General features: G+C 36.3%; 1 protein-coding gene across 8 annotated transcripts in view; it reads right to left on the bottom strand.

The window, feature by feature from the left end:
• The window catches only part of LOC107321707 (ephrin type-A receptor 6), a 438,332-nt gene that overhangs the window by 210,944 nt on the left and 208,718 nt on the right, over window positions 1-18,670 (bottom strand). For all 8 annotated transcript variants that reach the window (XM_032448196.1, XM_015878904.2, XM_032448175.1 and 5 more), the window contains exon 4: window positions 4,030-4,185. In XM_032448196.1, the coding sequence (XP_032304087.1) occupies window positions 4,030-4,185 (156 nt within the window). The remainder of the gene's footprint in view (window positions 1-4,029; window positions 4,186-18,670) is intronic.

Here is an 18,670-nt window from a genome sequence, read left to right as displayed (position 1 = left end):
ACCCTTCTGCAGACGTTTGTGTGCAAAGCTCTGGGGGATTTCCTTATAATGGTTTTTAAGGAAACCATGCATATTGGTAAAAATGATGGGTCCTATTCTCAACAGCAAATTTTGTGGCTTAAGATTTTATGCAGAAGAGTAAAACAGACTTCAGATGGTTGAGCACTGGAAAAAAAGGCAGCTCTTCTACTTTTTGGATAAAACACAGTCTGGGTGTGAGCAATGTCTTTTGCTTCATTTACAAATTATAATGAAAAAAGTATCTCTATACTCTCTGTGGAGCAGACTGGAACTGATGTCTTACAGAAAAGCTACAGAGATGAGTTTATGCCTCATGCAGTGCTTTGCAACTCATCTAGCTGCTTTGTGCATGCTCTCCTTCTATGACAGTGAAGTGTATCCTGCCCTTTCTGGAAGGAAGGAGGAGCAATGAAAATGCTGCAGGAGTCTAGTGAAGGCAATGCAGTATTTAAACACTGGGCAGTGCTAGTCCACGAAACACCTTCTGCTTTTTTGAGTAGAAACTGTCCATTACCAACCACTGACCTCTAATAATTGGGTGTTACTTGACTACTAAATTTATAGCAGATGGGGAAGAAATTAATAATTTACTGAGAATACCCAGAATCAGCATCCAGCTGTGTCCCTTGTGCTCATAGTAGCTTTTTTACATACACACATATATGCAATGTAGATGAGTATTGCCACTTGGTTTGGAATGCCGTATGACAGTTTTGCCTTTTCAGAATTCTTTCATTCTCAGTGAGGCAGGCAGGAAGGATTTCCTCATGATACGAACTGGTGACAGCAAACAAATATTCCAAGTCTGAGCATAATGATAAATTGTTCCCAAATACATGCATATAAGTAACAATAGCAGCAGCAGAGTCAAAGGCTTCAAGCATGTTGCCTGATTTTACTGCTGGAAAACAGAGGTGGATCTCAAAGAGCTTCAATATAGAGGATACAGTTCGCAGCAGTGGTTACTGAACAGAACGTAAGAGGTATTGGTGCAAAACTGTTTAAGCATAACATGAAAAAAGACATATGTTGGGTCTCTGGGTCTGAATAAGTCTGCCTGTCTTCGACCTTGGAAAGATGGATCAATCTATCCAATTATGTTATAGTGGGAAATGTTAGAGTTTATGTATACAGTAATCAGATTGGGAATTAGATAATGCTGCTATTTGTTGTTCATTGTATGTACAGAGAGATCACTGATAGAGTACATTCACACATGGCAAAGAAATACAATAAAAATAAAGAATAGCAGCAAGAGATTGATAAAAAGTGCCAATCAAATGGAAAAAGGCTAGGAGAAAGTAATTAACAATATACCCTAATGTCCTTTTCTTTTTCCCTTTTATTACGCTTTTCTACAAAGTACATGCTCTTATAAAATACTCTACAATTTAGGAAAAACATACAATATGCACTTTTGCAGAATTAATAAAATTAAATTCAAAGCTCAGCTTGAAAGAAACAGACGCCTGAAGCTAGACTCTTAAATGCATGGTATCTTAAATCAAGGTCCTTAATCTCCATACTGCTGCTTATGCAAGTTTTCCAGTACCAAGGAAAAAATACTGGAGTGTGGAATAATGTCTAACTCTACAAAGGAATGCAGAGAGAAGAAAAAAAAATCTGGGCATCTGATCTAGTGGGTGACAACCTTGCACATGACAGTGCATTGGAACTGGGTGCTCCCTAAGGTCCCTTCCAACCCAAGCCTGTCTATAATGCTGTGATCGACCTACTTTAGACGTACTGATTTGCACAACCTAGGGAGCAAACTAAGAAAAAAGGTATTAATGTACTTGGTTCAAAACTCTTGAAGATGAAGCAGTTTTCAAAGAGGATTCAGTTAGTTCTGTGTTTGACTCGAGAATGACTCTCGACTGAAAAGTCGTAAGAAAAATGTGACTAACATGTCAGAATACAAATTTGCAGGATGACATAAAAAAAACCAAACAAACAAACATGCAGATTTTGCCCAGAAAGAGTTATGTACAAAATGCATTTTCTTACTGCACAGCCCTTTCTCTTCATGAATTTTAGTTGGCTTATTTTTTTCTTAACTTTTCAGCTCCTCTTATTAGAGCCAAGCATGACAGTTTGGAAGAAACAAGCTAAATTCTATGCTGTCTCAATACATCACTAGTATCCTTGTTTATTAAATTTAAATTAGTCACATCTGTACAGACCCTCCAAAAGCAGTGAGGTTGTATTTATGACAGAAACATAATTTTAATAGCTGAGAGCATAATTTGAAAGCAGTGGGGCTAAAGATACCACTTAGGGAATAATTTGGCCTGCAGACTCTTCATTACTGATGATGTGAAAGAAGATAAGAGCACAATCTGCCTGTCAGAAGCTTACAGTCATTTGCAGAGCTGACAATTAGTGAAATAATCATCACTGTAGTTATGAGATGAATATATCTGCTGTTACAGTCAATAAAGTACTGACACCTTGCAATCTAGGTTGAATAAGAGGTAATGCATGGTGGCACTGAACAAGAAACAAGGCAGAAACTTGAATGTGGTTCACTGTTCCCTTTATTATTTCTCTGAGGCTGAAGTAAAATGAGACACTGGCACAACCACTTGGTGGTTGTTTTCTTTGCCTCAGTTTACTTGGTTGTTTTGCCTGGCATCATCAGAGAAACAGAGTGTTCTGGCAGAAAGTCTTTCCTGGAAGTCTTCAGCCAAGGCAGCTCTCTGCGTCTTTTTTTTTTGGGGGGGAGAAGAGGGAGCCCATTTGGGGTGCTGTAAGTACCCACTCCCTGATGCCACATGGATCCCATACACCTGGCCTGCCTTACCAACAGTAGTGATTAGCTGAGCTTAAAACTGAGCCCTTATAGACAATGAGGGAAACTTTATGGCATGTATGAGTAATTTTTCAGAGAACTACCCTTTGTAAATAAAAAAATTAATGACATAAACAAGATGGAACTGCATGTGCAGATGGTATGAGTGAAACCACTGTCATAAACATGAAACTGCCGAGAGTGTCTGGAATGTGTTAGATATGAGGTAAGTTTTCAAGGTCTGTGCTTAGGGCACTCATTTGAGTGGAATTATTTGTAAGCCCATTTTCCTGTGGGAAAGTCTGGAAAGAACACTGCTTTTCCCCATCACATACTCTGTGAAAAATGACAGGCCTATATGCTTTGCTCTAGAGTGATCTGACAGCAGATTGTGTTAGTTGGGTTGAAGTCCTTCTTTGAACCTTATGTCTCTTAAGCAGCTGGAGGCTGGGACTTACCCTTCACCTCTGAATGCTCAAAGGTTAGATTAGACAACTTTCTGCTAAGCTCCGTGGATCTGTAAAATGTCCTTTTTTATAGTAAAAATCACTTCCATTCAATGGATGGACAACAACTTTGTGTATGTAATGATTTCAGGACTACGGAACGCCTAAAACTTCATGAATCCAAATTGTGTGGTATATTCCCAATTTACCCAATACAGTGCCATGTGGTGACAATACCGTCTGTATGGGAAAAGGTTCAACTCTATTTCTGTCAGTACGGTTACTCTTACATGATTTAGACACACAAAAAAATTGACTATGCACTGCTTGTTATTGCAACAGTACTTTTAAATTGTTATTTTTGGTCTGAGCAGACAGAAATTTATGCCATATCAGGTTTTTTTTGTTGTTGTTGTTTATGAGCCTCCTCATTATTTTCGACCTTGTTGCACATATTTCAGGTCTTTAAAATATATTCTGATAATTAAAATTCAACATTGCTATCTGTATGACAATGATTTCAAACTTCGTATTACTTCTCAGAACTACAAGTTAATAAATCATTTAAGTATAAACCATGTCAGTATTTTTAGGGGTACCAGTATTAAATAGAAATTTGCTGCTCAAAATACGATTTAAAAATCTCTTTTGGTAATTTTTAGCAGGTTTCTTCATAAAATGGACAATCTTGTGTCCTTTTTTAAAATACAAAAATATAAAATAAATAAAGCACACAACAGAACTGCAGACACCGGTACTGATCAGACTTACGGGTACATGCCATAGTTGGTGGATCCTTCTCAGCTCTGAAGTAGCCTTTCTCACACTGACAGACTGAAGTTGCTTCAACATAGGTCGAACTGTGTGGAGGGCACTTGGAGCACTTTACGTTTCCAGCAAATGCTTTATAGAATCCAGGCCTGCAAGCTGCACAGCAAGAAAATAATATTTCATTAATAGCAGCAAATTTTGGCCACGGGTAAAATCTGCTTCATGCAGTTATAATGCATTCTCTTTCCAACCTAGATAAATGTTATTCTCACCACTTAATCCCTCAAAGTTTTTATTTTGGTCTGTAAACAACAACAAAAATGCTTTTCATGGTATTTGATGGGGAAATATTAAAAGAGACAGATTCTTAATTTATTGACAGCCTTCGCCGCTCCTTGAAATCTTCTAGAAAACTCCACTAATATCAGTAAATACAAGCATACTGTCTATGATCCATGCATGTTCTGTATATTAATAAACAGAAATAATCAGATACTTTCTCATCTGTCAGCGCTATTTACATGGCTTCCTTATTTAAGTAATGGAGACTTCCAAGGCTCAAAATGCTGATCCTCACAATGCCTTGACAAGGCAAGGTTGACATCCCTGTACTTACAGGAGGGTTTGACCTGTCTACAGTCCCCTGAGATAACACTTGAAAAAGGGTTGCATTAGCTGGGTCCTTTGCACCTTGTTGGAATGAAGGCTGTGTGGTGCTGCTGTAACAATCTTTGGAGACTAAGAAAGAGGTGCCAATAAATATAGTACAAACTACAGCAAGCCTCAGGCTACTCTTCACTGTCTCAAAAAACAACTGGGATAGCATCTGCCCAGGGGACAGATGTTGCAATGATCAAAGCCCACTGCCCACCCAATTGGAGATGGAGTCCCAGATGTTGCTGGTCACAGCACAACTCCAGATGCCCTTTTGTCAGCCTTTAAAGCAGAAACAGTTGGTTAAAATATACGTTTTCATAAAAATGTCTAATTAGCATTCTGAAATATTTTTTAAACAGTCCTCAGAAACTGTCACACATGTTTAAACAGATTTCTTCTTTTCTCCTTCTAGCTACCATATTTATGCTCATGCCACTATATATTGTAGTTAATGTCTTTTGACTTCCCAATCAGCAAACGAAACAATTGGAAGTGCAACTCTAGCCTGTACAGACAGCACAGGCTCAAATTCCTCCTGATTTTCACCAGCACAATAAAAGTTATTGTTCTAATTATTATTTTTAAGACCCATGTGGCATTTTCTTGTTTTGGCATATTCAGGGCTGTGCTAAGGAACCAGGCTGCATTTCCTTCTCTTGCAAAAAGATAAAATAACAATAATAAAATTAAGTGCTCTATAAATAAACACCAAGAATTATGAATTTTAAAGATTAACTGTCAATTCCAATTAGGTTTGTCATTAAAAGGTACTCACTTTTAGATAACATATGCACAGATCAGTTTTGCTTCTGATTCCAAAGCACCTGTTTGATACCAAATTGGTCTCATTAAGTGTCTGGGGGGAAAGGAGTGAGAGGAACTGAAAAAAGTAACTGCTGATTCTTTAAGAGAATCCACAGCCAGTTTTTCAAATGTAAGCGTAAGAGCTTAATTATGACTCAACTATTTCAACAGTTCTCCCAGTGTGCTCTTCTGACTACTGAATAGATATGAGGAAGGAATTCTGCCCTGCCATCATTAAAGAAACAAAATACGTATTTATAGTGCTACAGATAAGAGAGGTGAGAACAGCAGGGATTTCCCCTTTAAATGGCTGCAGGTCTGATACTTCCGTGATTACAGTCAGCAGCAATTTTCCACTGATTGGAACGACAGTGGATTTGGTGTAAAGAAGACAGCAGTACTGGAGATGCTGACTCCTTCCTACCTTTGCTGGAACAAAGGAAGAGATGAAGTAAAGAAAAATGTGGGAAGGGTGGTATGAACGTTTGTTCCTTTTTTTCCTCATGCCCATTCCTTAACATGTCTTATCTGGAGATGGGTACTAATTGCTTTTAATAGCTACCTTTCATATATGAGTTGCCACACAAAGAAGTTTGTGATTAAAGAGTCAGCTATTCAGGTTATCTTTGCTGTCAAATGAGGGCTTTTTAAAGTTCTTATCACTTCCAAAATCTTTTCTATCAGCCACTAAATAACTCCATCGTCCATTCCACAAATGATAGGCCACTCTGGACTGGAAGAAATGCAGCTTTCCCTTTCAAGATAAGTTTAAACTTTAAGCTTTTCACTATTTAAAATAAAACTCAAAGAAAAAAATAGTTCCTATTTAAAAATGCAATTTTTTTATTTTATTTTATTTTTTTTCTAAAATGGTTTTCTGGAGTGTATTTAAAGCAGATACGGTTTTAATATGGTTTGATTTGTTTTTGTCTTAAAAGAAAGCATGTATATATTCACGGAAACAGAGTAAAAAAATGGGTAAATATGTAGATATTTTACTATGTTTTTTGAAGCCAAACCAAAGACAATGCACTATTATATCAGATACATCCTACACATTCTAAAGAAGAAAACAGCAGGGAAGCTTTTGTATGGTTAAGTTTATGAAGCTGTTGAGAATCCTCCACACATCCAAATGTAGAGTAAGACAATCACAATTACTGGATACTTTCAAATAAAATCCAGCCCTTCATAAACAAGTTGAAAGCTCCCAGATATTCACAAGCCTGGGAGGACTCATCCCTTGGTGTAACTCAGTGCTCACTGCCAAGATTCAAGGTAAAATAGAACAGTCTAATATGGTCACTGAATATGCTGCACAGAACTGAAATACAAAAGATCATGCCATACACATCAAAGCTTAGAATCCGCTAACAAATATTATGCTTCAACAGCAGAATTTCAACTTCAAGAAGACTAAATTGTTTATCATTTCCCATGGAAAATTTGCAAAAATTAGTTTTACTACCCAAGTTTTTAAAAGCTTATTTAACAGGAAACGTGTACAATGTCACATTTAAGGACTATGATTTCTTCTGACTTGTTAAGAATTACATTTTGGAAGGCTGCTTATGGCCTGCTACTAAACAGGCACAAGCTGAGTATATCTTTACACAGCTCATGGTCTGTAAACCCTGGTCCTCTCAAAGAAAAGAAGAATCTCTCCAATTCTTCTTTGGCATATTTTACAAGACTGACTACGGTTTGACTTAAGGCTATATAAGACCACTTCCAGCTCAGAGCAATTCCAATCAGAACTTAGAAAAATAAGTCAGTGGTATTTGTGTTCCATTTCCAATTTGTATAAAACATTTTACAAAACTGAAGTCTGTAAATGATCTGTTATAAGATCACAGACTGCATCACTGCAAGTCACTGATCTCAAACCATGCAGAAGTGCTTCAGGCGTTCAACTCCAGAGTCCTAAAATCACATGGTACCTAAAATAAAGACATGACTCTCTAAAAAGCATAACCAATAGTGCTACCTACATGCTTAATGTTAACCAAACTCTTTTATGAAGCAGGATCTTAGCTTTTGACCATCTTCCTTTCATTTCTATTTTGCATTCTTCAGGATTCACACAGTGCACAAACTGCCTGATGGGCAAATCAGAAACTCAGGGACTTAATTATGAATGGGTTGTGGTTTTGTACTTAGGAAAAAAGAAGCCATCTTTTCCATGCAAAATGACAGCCTATGTAAAATACATTACATGTAAGTTGAAAGTTTGTACTAGATGCTTAGGTATGCAGGAAATTTCATTTTGTACATGTTGAAAAAAATCAGCACTTTCAAAGGTTTTCTCATAGCACCTCCCTCATTCAGCTAATAGCCAAGTAAATCATTTGCACATATAATTTCTGCATTGAAAATTATAAGTTCCCCCCCACAAAAAAAGTTTGTTTTTATGTTTGTTACCACACAGCACTGTTTATTTCTAACCTCTAAATCACTGCTGACGCATTTTGTCTCCTATACCCTTATCAAACAGATGTGTCTTTCTGAGCTACTAATTATATGAACTGTATAAAATGTGACTTTTGTAAAGCCTGAAAGTTGATAATAAAATATTGCTTTAATGAGTAATTAGCTGTCTGAATTCTGAATTTTCTGAATAAACAATTCAAAGACACTAAAGTTTTCTCCAGTGAAATACCAGGGGTTATACAGAGAAGTACTGGTAATTTAATTGGCATCACAAACAATAACACACCTACATATGTGTTACTACTACAGCTTTATCAGGATTTGATTATGGTGCTTTTAAGTTGTAAAAACTTTGTAATGAGTATCATTTTCCTTATTTAATGTTTAATGTATAGCATTTCATTTTTGATTGCAATATGCATACAAAGAGAGCACTTAGCAAAGCCTGGGTGAACTCTTCAAGAAAGTCGTTTATGACTTGCTAGTTTCTCAGCTTGGGGTGACAGTAGGAGAAGGGCAGAACAGTTTTAGTGCTGTTGGTGCTATGTGAGGGGGTGCTGACTGAGACTGTAAAAAATATTTGAGGTGCACTGTGCACCAGAGCCCCGAGACATTATTTGCAATAAGATACAACCTTCATGGTTCCCAAGTGTGAGTGTATGGCATTTTCCAAAGGGTCTTGTGGTTTTCCCCATGCATGGCAACACAGCCTATGTCTATAACCACTGCAGAGGACCCCCTAGCACCTCTCCCCACTTAATGTTCAGCTATGGAGGCCCTGCCTGGCCCTACTCAGGGAGCCCCAGACACTGCAGACCCTGTGGTAGCTCAATAACTCAAACCAAATAGTTGGATATATATATTGTAGAAAGCGCGAAGAAAGCTATGCTACACTGAGGTACCTCTGGGAATTCAGATAAAAAAAAAACAACTAAGGAGCAACTTCTATGCATATCTGACAATTGCCAGTCTGTGTGTGGGAAACATTTCTCACAAAAATGGGATTTTTATAGATGGTTGAGAGACCATCAATTAAATTAAAAAAAAAGAGAAGACTGCTGTCATTACAATGAATAGTAACTATCAGTAGCTCTGTGGAAGAGCTGGCTTAATCTCCCTGAAACATATAATTTGCTATGCTTTTCCACACCTCATACATTTTCTTAAATTGCTTACTGAAACCCACTATTGTACTATGAGACTGATGTCTTCTATATTTGTTATGTTCTGTTAGTATATAAATATTACAAGTTTAATATCCTCTTAATCTTTTGATATCTGATCACTTTACAGAAAGAGCAATCTAGGAAAACCCATTTGACTCTACCTCTGTGCTGATATAAGGCACTATAACACTATTTTAATCTGTTTATATTCTATTAAAATGTAGGTAGAAATGGATAAAGAAGTACATAGAAAAGAACAAGAGAAAATATGAGAGATACACATAGCATTTTACCAACAAAAGAACACAATCACCAAAAATTAGGATATTAAAGATTTGGGACAACAGAAGCTCTGATAACAGTCTTCAAATGTGAGTACAATCTGATAGTAAGTAATCTCATGTCATTTCTTTCTTCACGTAATCCTTGCTGTGTTCAAGTCACAAATAGACTGGAAGAAAGAAGAGATGCTCTTTGGGCAATGCTAAAACTGATAGTGAGACTATGCAGGAAGAGCTGCCAAAAATATGAGGCATGATGAACTTACTGGAGGATGACCAGCTATGACAGATTACATAATAAGGAACATGACACATAGTTGAAGCCATGTGAATAAAAGACATCATATGTAAAAAAAGAAAAATAAAAAAAAATATTAAAAATCTTGTTTGTCTCCTTTCCTTCAGATGGTAAGGAGACACCCGCAGACAACTTAGTGACAGAACGGCCCAACCACTTTAGAAAAATGGACTTATTTTCTTCCTTATCTGCAGTAAATCTGTTGAGATGATACAACTGTGTGCTGGAGTATGCACCTAAATGCATCTGCATTTGTATTGCCCAGTCAGACTCTTTGCTTGCCAATACCTTCTGATTTTTAATATTTCTACTGTTTGAGGTGAAGAATAGAGGAAAATGTTACTCACATCTTTTGACTCTGTAAAGCAACGGGGAGAAGAAAGAACAACAGGCTGGCTTTTTCAAATTGAACTACATGATGAAGACAGGTAAATTAAAATTAATTACTCTTTCCTTTTGTGATAAACCTTTTTTTTCATGACTTATTTTCTGTCATTCTCATATTTCCCAGTATTCTACTGTGGCTGTTATTAAAATGATTACAAACAAGGACAAAAGAGATAATTGGTGTATATCAAACAGTATTTTCAGTTCACATCAATAGTTTTTTTTCCGGTATAAAGCATCAGCTGCAACACAATAACTGGAGCAGAGATTCAGGTCACATACCATGTTTTTAAGGAATCTGAGTTTTACCCCAAAGCTCATACAGACAAGGAGAACAGTCAATGATATTAATTTTATCACTGCCTGTCATACTAGATGCAATTCAATAGCTCATCAAAGAGCTAGGATCCACACAGCACAGTGCAGGTGAATACTGTTCTGAACTTCTTAAGCTGCTTTGTCAGCTACTTCTAAAATCTTTTTAAGTTGGCAACTAAAGGCTTCTGATAACAACAAAGAAAAACATCTTGTTTGTCACCGAGGTGACTCAAATTGCTTTTGCAGTATGAAAATGAACTATATTATTAAACTTTGTTTCTGCATACAGACCAACAATTACTTGGTGATGTAAGCAGTTGCTCCTGTTGCTCCGGAGTCTACCTAAATCCATTCTTTGTCACTGGGTAGTAAGGGAAGGATTAAGTTTTAGAGGAAGACTGGCTGTCAGCACTATGGCCTCCCCTAAACCTTCAGTCAAGGGGATCACTGGAGTTCAGAAGAAGCATTAGGGTAGGAATGACACCTCTGAGAGTGCTCTTTTCGTTGTTAACTACATGCAGAATGACAGTGTCACACTGCCTATGTATCATATTTATTACCATATTCATATGTTTTTCCTGAAGGTCTGTGTAAACTAGACACACTTGTTTTGTTTTCATACATTGCCTTCATAGACTTAAATACACTGTTAATTAATATATTTCTTCTGTTTGTTTGGTTTTGTTTTTTTTTTTAACATTATGCTCATGGCAGTTTTTAATAGTAGGAAAGCTTCAGTACTACATATATTAAAGCAATCTCTAAGAGCCTTTGAGAACATAACATCCACCACCTGTCTGCCACCATCATTCTCTCTCTGATAAAAGTGTGTATTTTGTTTTGAATGTTTGTGTACGTGTACATACACACATCTATACATGTTACATACACAAACACGGCTTTTTGCATATAAAAATATGTACAGGAAACAAAATCAAGGGGGTAATGGGATATGCAATAATTCATAAGTCTTTTTGCATTACATCACAGGAAATCCAGATACTGGGACATCATGAGCTTAAGATCCAAGCAACCCACATCACATGCAATTTATCAAAATTATAAAGAGCCAAGCAAAACATTTCTACTGTATATCAAGAAGTGTGTCTGATGCTAAGCAGCATATTAATAATAATGAAGTTTATATGTAAAATGGCTCTTGGTAGCTTAAAAGAATAATAAAAATGTTTTCTAATTCATTTTTGTTATTTTTTCCATCCTAGGAAGAGTGAAAGAAATCTAAAGTGACTAACAGAAAAAATTGGCTACATTAGAAAAAAAAAGTAGAGGCGATCCCAAGACTCAGGAGATGCAGAGTGCAATTAAAATATTGGTTATTTTGTAGTGTAATAACATATTTAGCAGATATGCTTCGTTTTCAGGTTATTCTACAGGATCATACTCATGGAGATCATTAGGCTAAGCACAGAACAATGCTCAATTTTCAAAATCAAATGTATAAGTATTAAATGTCACATAGTTCTCTGCGGAAAGAGAGAACAGGTAGCTGTGCACGTAATTGCTACCATGTACTTTAAGGTCCTTTTTTCCTAAACAACTATTTAGACTTTGTTTTCTAGTTGTACCTTCTTGAACTTAAAGTAACAACAACAAAACTAAAGAATATTTACAATATAGCATTGCAGGAGAAAGGTTAATGCCCAAGACCTTGTAATTCATCAGGGAGAAACAACAAAACCCACACACAAACAGGAATCTCATTTATGTGTAATAGATTTCCCAAATAGTGGACTAAATTATTCAGTTGTTTGGATAAGCTAGATGAGCTACCTTCTTCAGGTACTAATGCTATGTTTCTCAATGCAGCGTAGATTGTTTACCTCTTTAAAAAAAAAGTCTTGAATAAGGACTTTTTTTTTTTCAAAATATTTTAAAAACAGTATTGAAATACTTTCTTAAATTTAAGAATATGATACTGGAAGCTTAGATACTATTCAAAGAAAGACACTGAAAATTGTATCAGCACTCCAAATTTTTACTTAATTCTCAGGTCTACATCTACAACACCTACATGGCAGGTAACGGTGGTTTAGCATAAATAAACTGAAAAGTGAGAGAAATGCAAGCAGTTGAAAAGAGGCTCATTTGATGGGAAATATCAAGCACCAAAACGATAGGTCAAGATCATGTCTTGCAAAATAAATAGGAATGATAAAATAGGCCACACTGCTTTGAACAGGGTCTACAAGCTTTTAAAACTCATCTTTAAATGAATTTTATAATCTGATGAATCAACACAGCTAATTTTTCAGAGCAAGTTATAATATTGCAACTCACGTTACATTTAGCTCAAATACACCTGCCTAAAGGGGCTCCACAGATGACTGTACAGTTTCATTTTGCATGAGATTCATTTAAGCATCAGTATAAGCTCCAACACTGAAAAACAAGTTTGAACTAAAATCAAAACAAAAGCAGCTTTTATGCTGCTTAGATGTTCCTGAAAGAGATTAGTGATTGTCCTTTGTCAATAGAATGTTGAGAGTCAATAAAGAGGCTGCAGCTATTAGACATTAAAGTATTCCAGTTTTTAGCCATACAGAGACTTGCACAACTACATCACTGCAGCACTGTGTTACCGCATTACCATAAGGAACCATCACCATCATTAATAAAAACATGATCTTCAAAGATTTCAGTTCATAATTTCCAGGCAGGAGCACCAAATCTGGTTTAGTATTTTTAGTGGAAATAATCTGCTATTTCAGCATGTGAAGACAATGATGAACTCTGTACTAAATATACTGTAAATGTAGTGCACATGGCCCTTGTTATTTGGTAAAGGCAGAAACTCCTCCTAGAAAGATGTGGAAGATGTTTCTGGAAGATCCTCATCCAGACACCACCTTGAAGTTGTCTCAGCAATACTCAATGCACTGATAATAGATAGGCAGGCTGTGCTCAGTCACAAAATAAAAATATAGTGCTGCTATTTTTACATACTTGAGAAGAACAAAAGGTCAAGACATCTCACCAAAATTGCAAGTGACAAAAATGGTTGGAAAACTGGGGTTTTAGGAAAACTATGTTTTAGGAAGATAGTTTAAAAAAAAAAAAAAAAGTAAATTGGTCAGAATAATTAGGGTTTACAACAGAAATGTTAATCGAGGAATGTGAGAGCAACTGAAAAGTAGGGAAGAGATTTCCAGCAATATATCCAGTGTGCACTCCCAGGTATTGGGATGGCCTGCAGGAAAAGTATGGAAGAAAAAGCCCACTGCATCTCCAAGTAGTCACCTCCAGTATCTCCACTACTCACCTTGTCTAAACAAGCCAGAGCAATATAACCCTAATAATGCAATGGGGCAATGCAGTGCTGGAGTGAATTGAACATATTTATCAAGTCCTCCAACTCACCAATAGCAGCCATAAAAAAACAAAACTTCATTTTAGAAGTATAATCTTAATAATGCATTTATTTGCTTTTTATGCAATAAAAATAATGCATTATTATGTTTCATTCTTAAGAAAATGTTTTTGAGATGCTTTCTTCATTCAGTCAGTCCAGTAAAGCTGATCTCTGAGTTGTCTGGAAAAAGAGTAATACCAAGAAACATTCTGCACCTATGCAAATCTTTAGAACTGAAACAGCACTTAGCCAGCTGCAGTAGTAATTACTCAGCATGTTCCCTGCTGGGTATAAGGGCATAAGATCTGTTCTACTCAGGTGCCCTGATGGATGTGGAAATTGGTAACACAAAAAAAAAAGGAGCACTCTAGTCAGGAAAGCTCACTGCCACATGTCAGAAAACTGGAGAGAATGCTTTAATCTCCCTGTGAACTTAAGCATTTTGTATTTAACACATCTAGCTTCTTGTCAATGCACAAGCCATGGCAAAATGGAATAGTTTTTGTGTCTGAGCAGAGCACATCCCTACAATGAGCACTGCAGTGGAAAGTATATCCGGAGATTGTTCTGAAGGTTTGTTTGCCACTTAAAAAAACAAATAACACCACTACCACACAAGAAAAAAGGGAACCATTGCTGCTATCGTCAGACTAAAGCAATGATGAAATAAGATATCAAGAAAATCTGTTAGGCCAAGAGTATCATGCTTTAGGATGGCACAGTTCAACATCACAGGGAACTACTCAGTGCTGCTTTTCATAAAGGAAAGCTGAAATAGTGGCCTGTGCTATACTTGTTTCTGGAGGGGCTTTTAGTGTGGAGTGAAAAGGCAGAAGTGTGCTAAGTTTTTTAGAACAGCAATAACTATATGACTGTTCTGCAAGTCTGGTGCTAGCACAGGGGTTGAAAAAATAATCCACCCCATTTAAGTCCCGGCCTCATCCTTTTCTACACTTTCCCACTGTTGTTACAGCACTTGTAAAGAGACAAATTTCCTAATCCGAAGTTATGTTGCTAGCTTTGTTTTTAGTTCAATTATGTCATGTTCTATGCAAGATCTACTCCAGTATCATAAATATGTTCATATAGTGGCTAATGTGGTGTTGGTTTCCAAACAGTTCTTCTAATGTTTTATGTTACAGGTTTTATAGATGGTAGTGGCAGTTATAAAATTGTTCCTCCTTCATCCAAGCTAGAAAAACACTTCCTATATTAAAAAGATAGAAAATATATCAGTAAGAAAGCACTGATAGATATGTACAAGCTGTTCTCTATATATCAGTTTTTGATCTTACAGTATCCTTTCACAACCCCTATACAGATGTGATATTCCCTCTGTCTCCCTTTTACCGATGCTGTAAACTGATTTATCTCTCTAATACTTCTCTTTTCCCCCTCTCACTTTCTCCCGCAGTATGAGAAAGTATGTTTTTATTTTCAATTCTACTTATGTTAAATAGTTCATGATTCATTTCTCTAGTCCTTGTGCAAGAATAGACCATTTGAATTTGCAGTGCACATTTGTTCATAACAAGTGAATCTGCTAGCCTGGGTTAATTAATTCTTATGACATCAATTATTTCATCTATTTTGCGGATGCTTTTTTTAGAAGTTATTTTTCTGAAGGTTTCAACCTGTGACAAGTATCAAAACTTCCTGCTGAGCAGCAGCAACATCTTCCGTCTGCTTAACCCATTATTGCCAGGTTGACTTACTGTGTAAGAGCAATAAGTTACCAGCACACTACTCAAATAATTAATGACACTTGGCTTCATGCCTCAGCACACACTCAAGGTGTAAACTGAAAGCCTACTGAAGCTCTCCTTGACATGACTTATTACTTTATTACAGAACTGTAGACCAGCTTACTGTAGAAGGCATACCTTGAGTGAACATAATATTCCTACAGGCAGTTACAATAAAAAACTGAAGAATAGCGCAGTCACTATTTACAAGGATACTATTTCTTGTTACGGCCTTATTATAAGACTATAGTTTTTAATAATTTAAGATCTCAACACTCATTTTCTTGGATTCACAATGTTCACAAGATCAATTGCTTTTGAAATAGACCAGACAAAGCCATACAATTCCTTTTGTTCCTCCTCTGTGTAAGTGCCTTTCTTACACTATAACAATTAGCAAGGAATCATAGAAATAAGAGAACAATCTAACGCACTGCAAGAAATATTTTATACCATCCAACCTTTAAAAGGATAAACTTGATTTTTTTTTTTTGTTTTTATTTTTTTAAACATGCTTACATCTTTGACTATGGCTGTGCATTCAAGTCTGGATTTGTAAGTGCAATCTATTTAAGCATCTGCTTTATTTGCACATACAATTCAGGAGTTTGTGTACATAAGCAAAATTGCTATAATCATGGAGAATATAAAAACGCCCAGAAGTAAACAGGTGAATGAATGTGTGTGCGATTTCTAAAGCAAAAAACACTGAAATGTTCATCTAAAAACAGGTCTCCAGTCTTTAAAACATAATTCTCTTTGACATGTTTGTAGAAAAATAATCACAAGCTTGATTATTAAAGACACTGAATATGATTAGTGACTCCCACATAATTTCAACTCTGATTTTGCATATTCAATAACACTCTAAGCTTTCATAATTCTTTGGGATTCAATTAGCATTTTCTTTTGTATTATCTCTGAATGGTTCCAGGTTTGCAATATAATAATGCTCTTAATAAATAAAGAATATTTCAAACATAACCTCATATCTGCTACACGACTGCACTAAATACCATGTAATTTTATTCTATTCTATTCTGACATCATTATGGAATCACAGAATCATTAATGCTAGAAAAGGCCTCTAAGATCATCTAGTCCAACCTTCAACCCATCCCCATCGTGCCCACTAACCATGGCCCCTAGTACCACATCCACATGATTCTTGACTACATTATCTGTCTAAGAGCCTGTTCCAATACCTCACCACTCTTTCTGAGAATAAATTACCCAACCTGAACCTTCCATAGTGCAAAGTCATTTTCTCTCTTCATATAATACAAGTATAGCCGTAAATAGATAGCCAGAGTGTACCTAAGAAAAGACTCACCAACTCTAAGACCTTCAGTCAAGATGGATGCTCACCAGTGTTGAGGCTTAACACAAGAACTCCACACAGGAGCAACCTCCAGAAAGAGATGCTGCCTTAGTGGTGGTCAGACCTTAAACGGGATCTAGGAGAGTTGGATGGTATTTTTCAGGCTTGATAGTTAGAAAGATTATCATAATGGAAAGAGACAATCCAAAATAAATGAAATGCTCACCCATATCCTAGGCTCATAGGAGAGGGAGACTGGGTGGAAAATAAAAACACCAAAGGCAGCAATCCTCCAAAAGAGATCCTTCCCCAGTGGCAGTCAGCCCTTAGATGGGGTCTAAGAGGTGAAACCAGGCTCCACCACTTCCAGTCACACAGCTGAATGGCCTTCACCTGTGCTCTCAGCACTCGCCCAGTGCTTGCCTCAGGTGATCAATCAGTGGTTCAGGCCATGACTCAACAGTTCCCATACACAGTGTCTAACCGCAAATGATAATAATTATCAATTTGTATTTGCATACATGCAGACATTTATGGCTTCCTACTGTATATGTTTCATATTGTTTTATTTACAGCAAAAATAGTGACTGCAGAATAATGAAAAGCTATGTTTCTGTTTAAATGTGAAGCCTCAGATTTATGTAAGAACTGCAACCTTGTCCTTCCAATGAATTACAAGCAAGAAAAATAGATTGAGTATAGAATCAATTTGAAAAACACGTTTTGAAGTTTTATGTGTATATAAAACATAGATAAAACTTACAAATTAGTATTATATATAGTGGCAGAGAGTAGCGTAGATAGACGAATAGTAAGAGTAACAATAGAAGAGATGACAAAATACAGAATTTAATTCAATAAACCTTTGTCAGCTAAACAGTCAGATATTTGAGTGATCTGTACAAAAAGTTACATGCATTTATGTTTTGTTATTCCTGTTAACAGATAAATGAAGTGAAATGCACAAATGTCAGCAAAATAAATTGCCTATTTATCTTGCCATTAACATTCCTATCGTTTTTTATTTTATAACGAAACATTGCCAACTTCTCCAAACCCATCACCACTGCTATCCTTGAATGTATATGGATTTAAATATATAAGCAATGCCTTGGAAACCTAGTGAAAATCTCTGAAGGCTGGATAAAAGGTTCTACTAGTTATAAGACAGCAATAGGTAAATCAATTTGTGATGCAAATTGAAACCCATGTAATAAAACAAAAATCCTCCTGGTGTCCTTTAGCAGATGAGTGTTTCTAATTGGTATTTCACTGAAGTTATGTGGGATACCTCTTCAGTCCTTGAGTCTAGAATGTTTCACATTGATGACTGATGACAAGCATTAGAGATAGGTATTTCTACTGAATATATTAAAATATTTCACAGGAACGTCATAAAGATGATCCATGAATTTAATATGAGTTCTCAAATTACCACTTTGACATGACAAACACTTTCCAATAAGACTCCTGTTATGGGAAGGGAGGTTTGAGCATCAAGTAACAAGGATACATATTACTGTAAAAACATTTTCATTATTCATAAAATCTCAATGTCTTTCACAGAGTTTAAGAAGTCCCAGAAAAGGTTATCTCTAGATTTCAGCTGAATTAGATGTCATGGTTTTTCACTACTTCTCTCATTTATGTCATCTACTTCTATGGTGTTAAGTGCTTTCCAAAGGAAATAAAAATAATTATTCAAACAAAAACAAAACCAACCAACAAAAAGTCAGAGGAAGAGGAAGGAAGTTTAGAGAGGTCAGGTGGGCTTGTTCAAGGTCTTCTGGCAAACTCAAAGCAAAGGCAAGGTCACCCAGCTGATTCCTCTCACAATTCATAATCTAGGTAGGGCTGTGGCTAA

Source organism: Coturnix japonica, chromosome 1 (genome assembly GCF_001577835.2).
Source record: "Coturnix japonica isolate 7356 chromosome 1, Coturnix japonica 2.1, whole genome shotgun sequence".
Taxonomy (NCBI): domain Eukaryota; kingdom Metazoa; phylum Chordata; class Aves; order Galliformes; family Phasianidae; genus Coturnix; species Coturnix japonica.
Note: the sequence above shows the minus strand (reverse complement) of the source record. Positions and strands in the feature narration are given on the sequence as shown.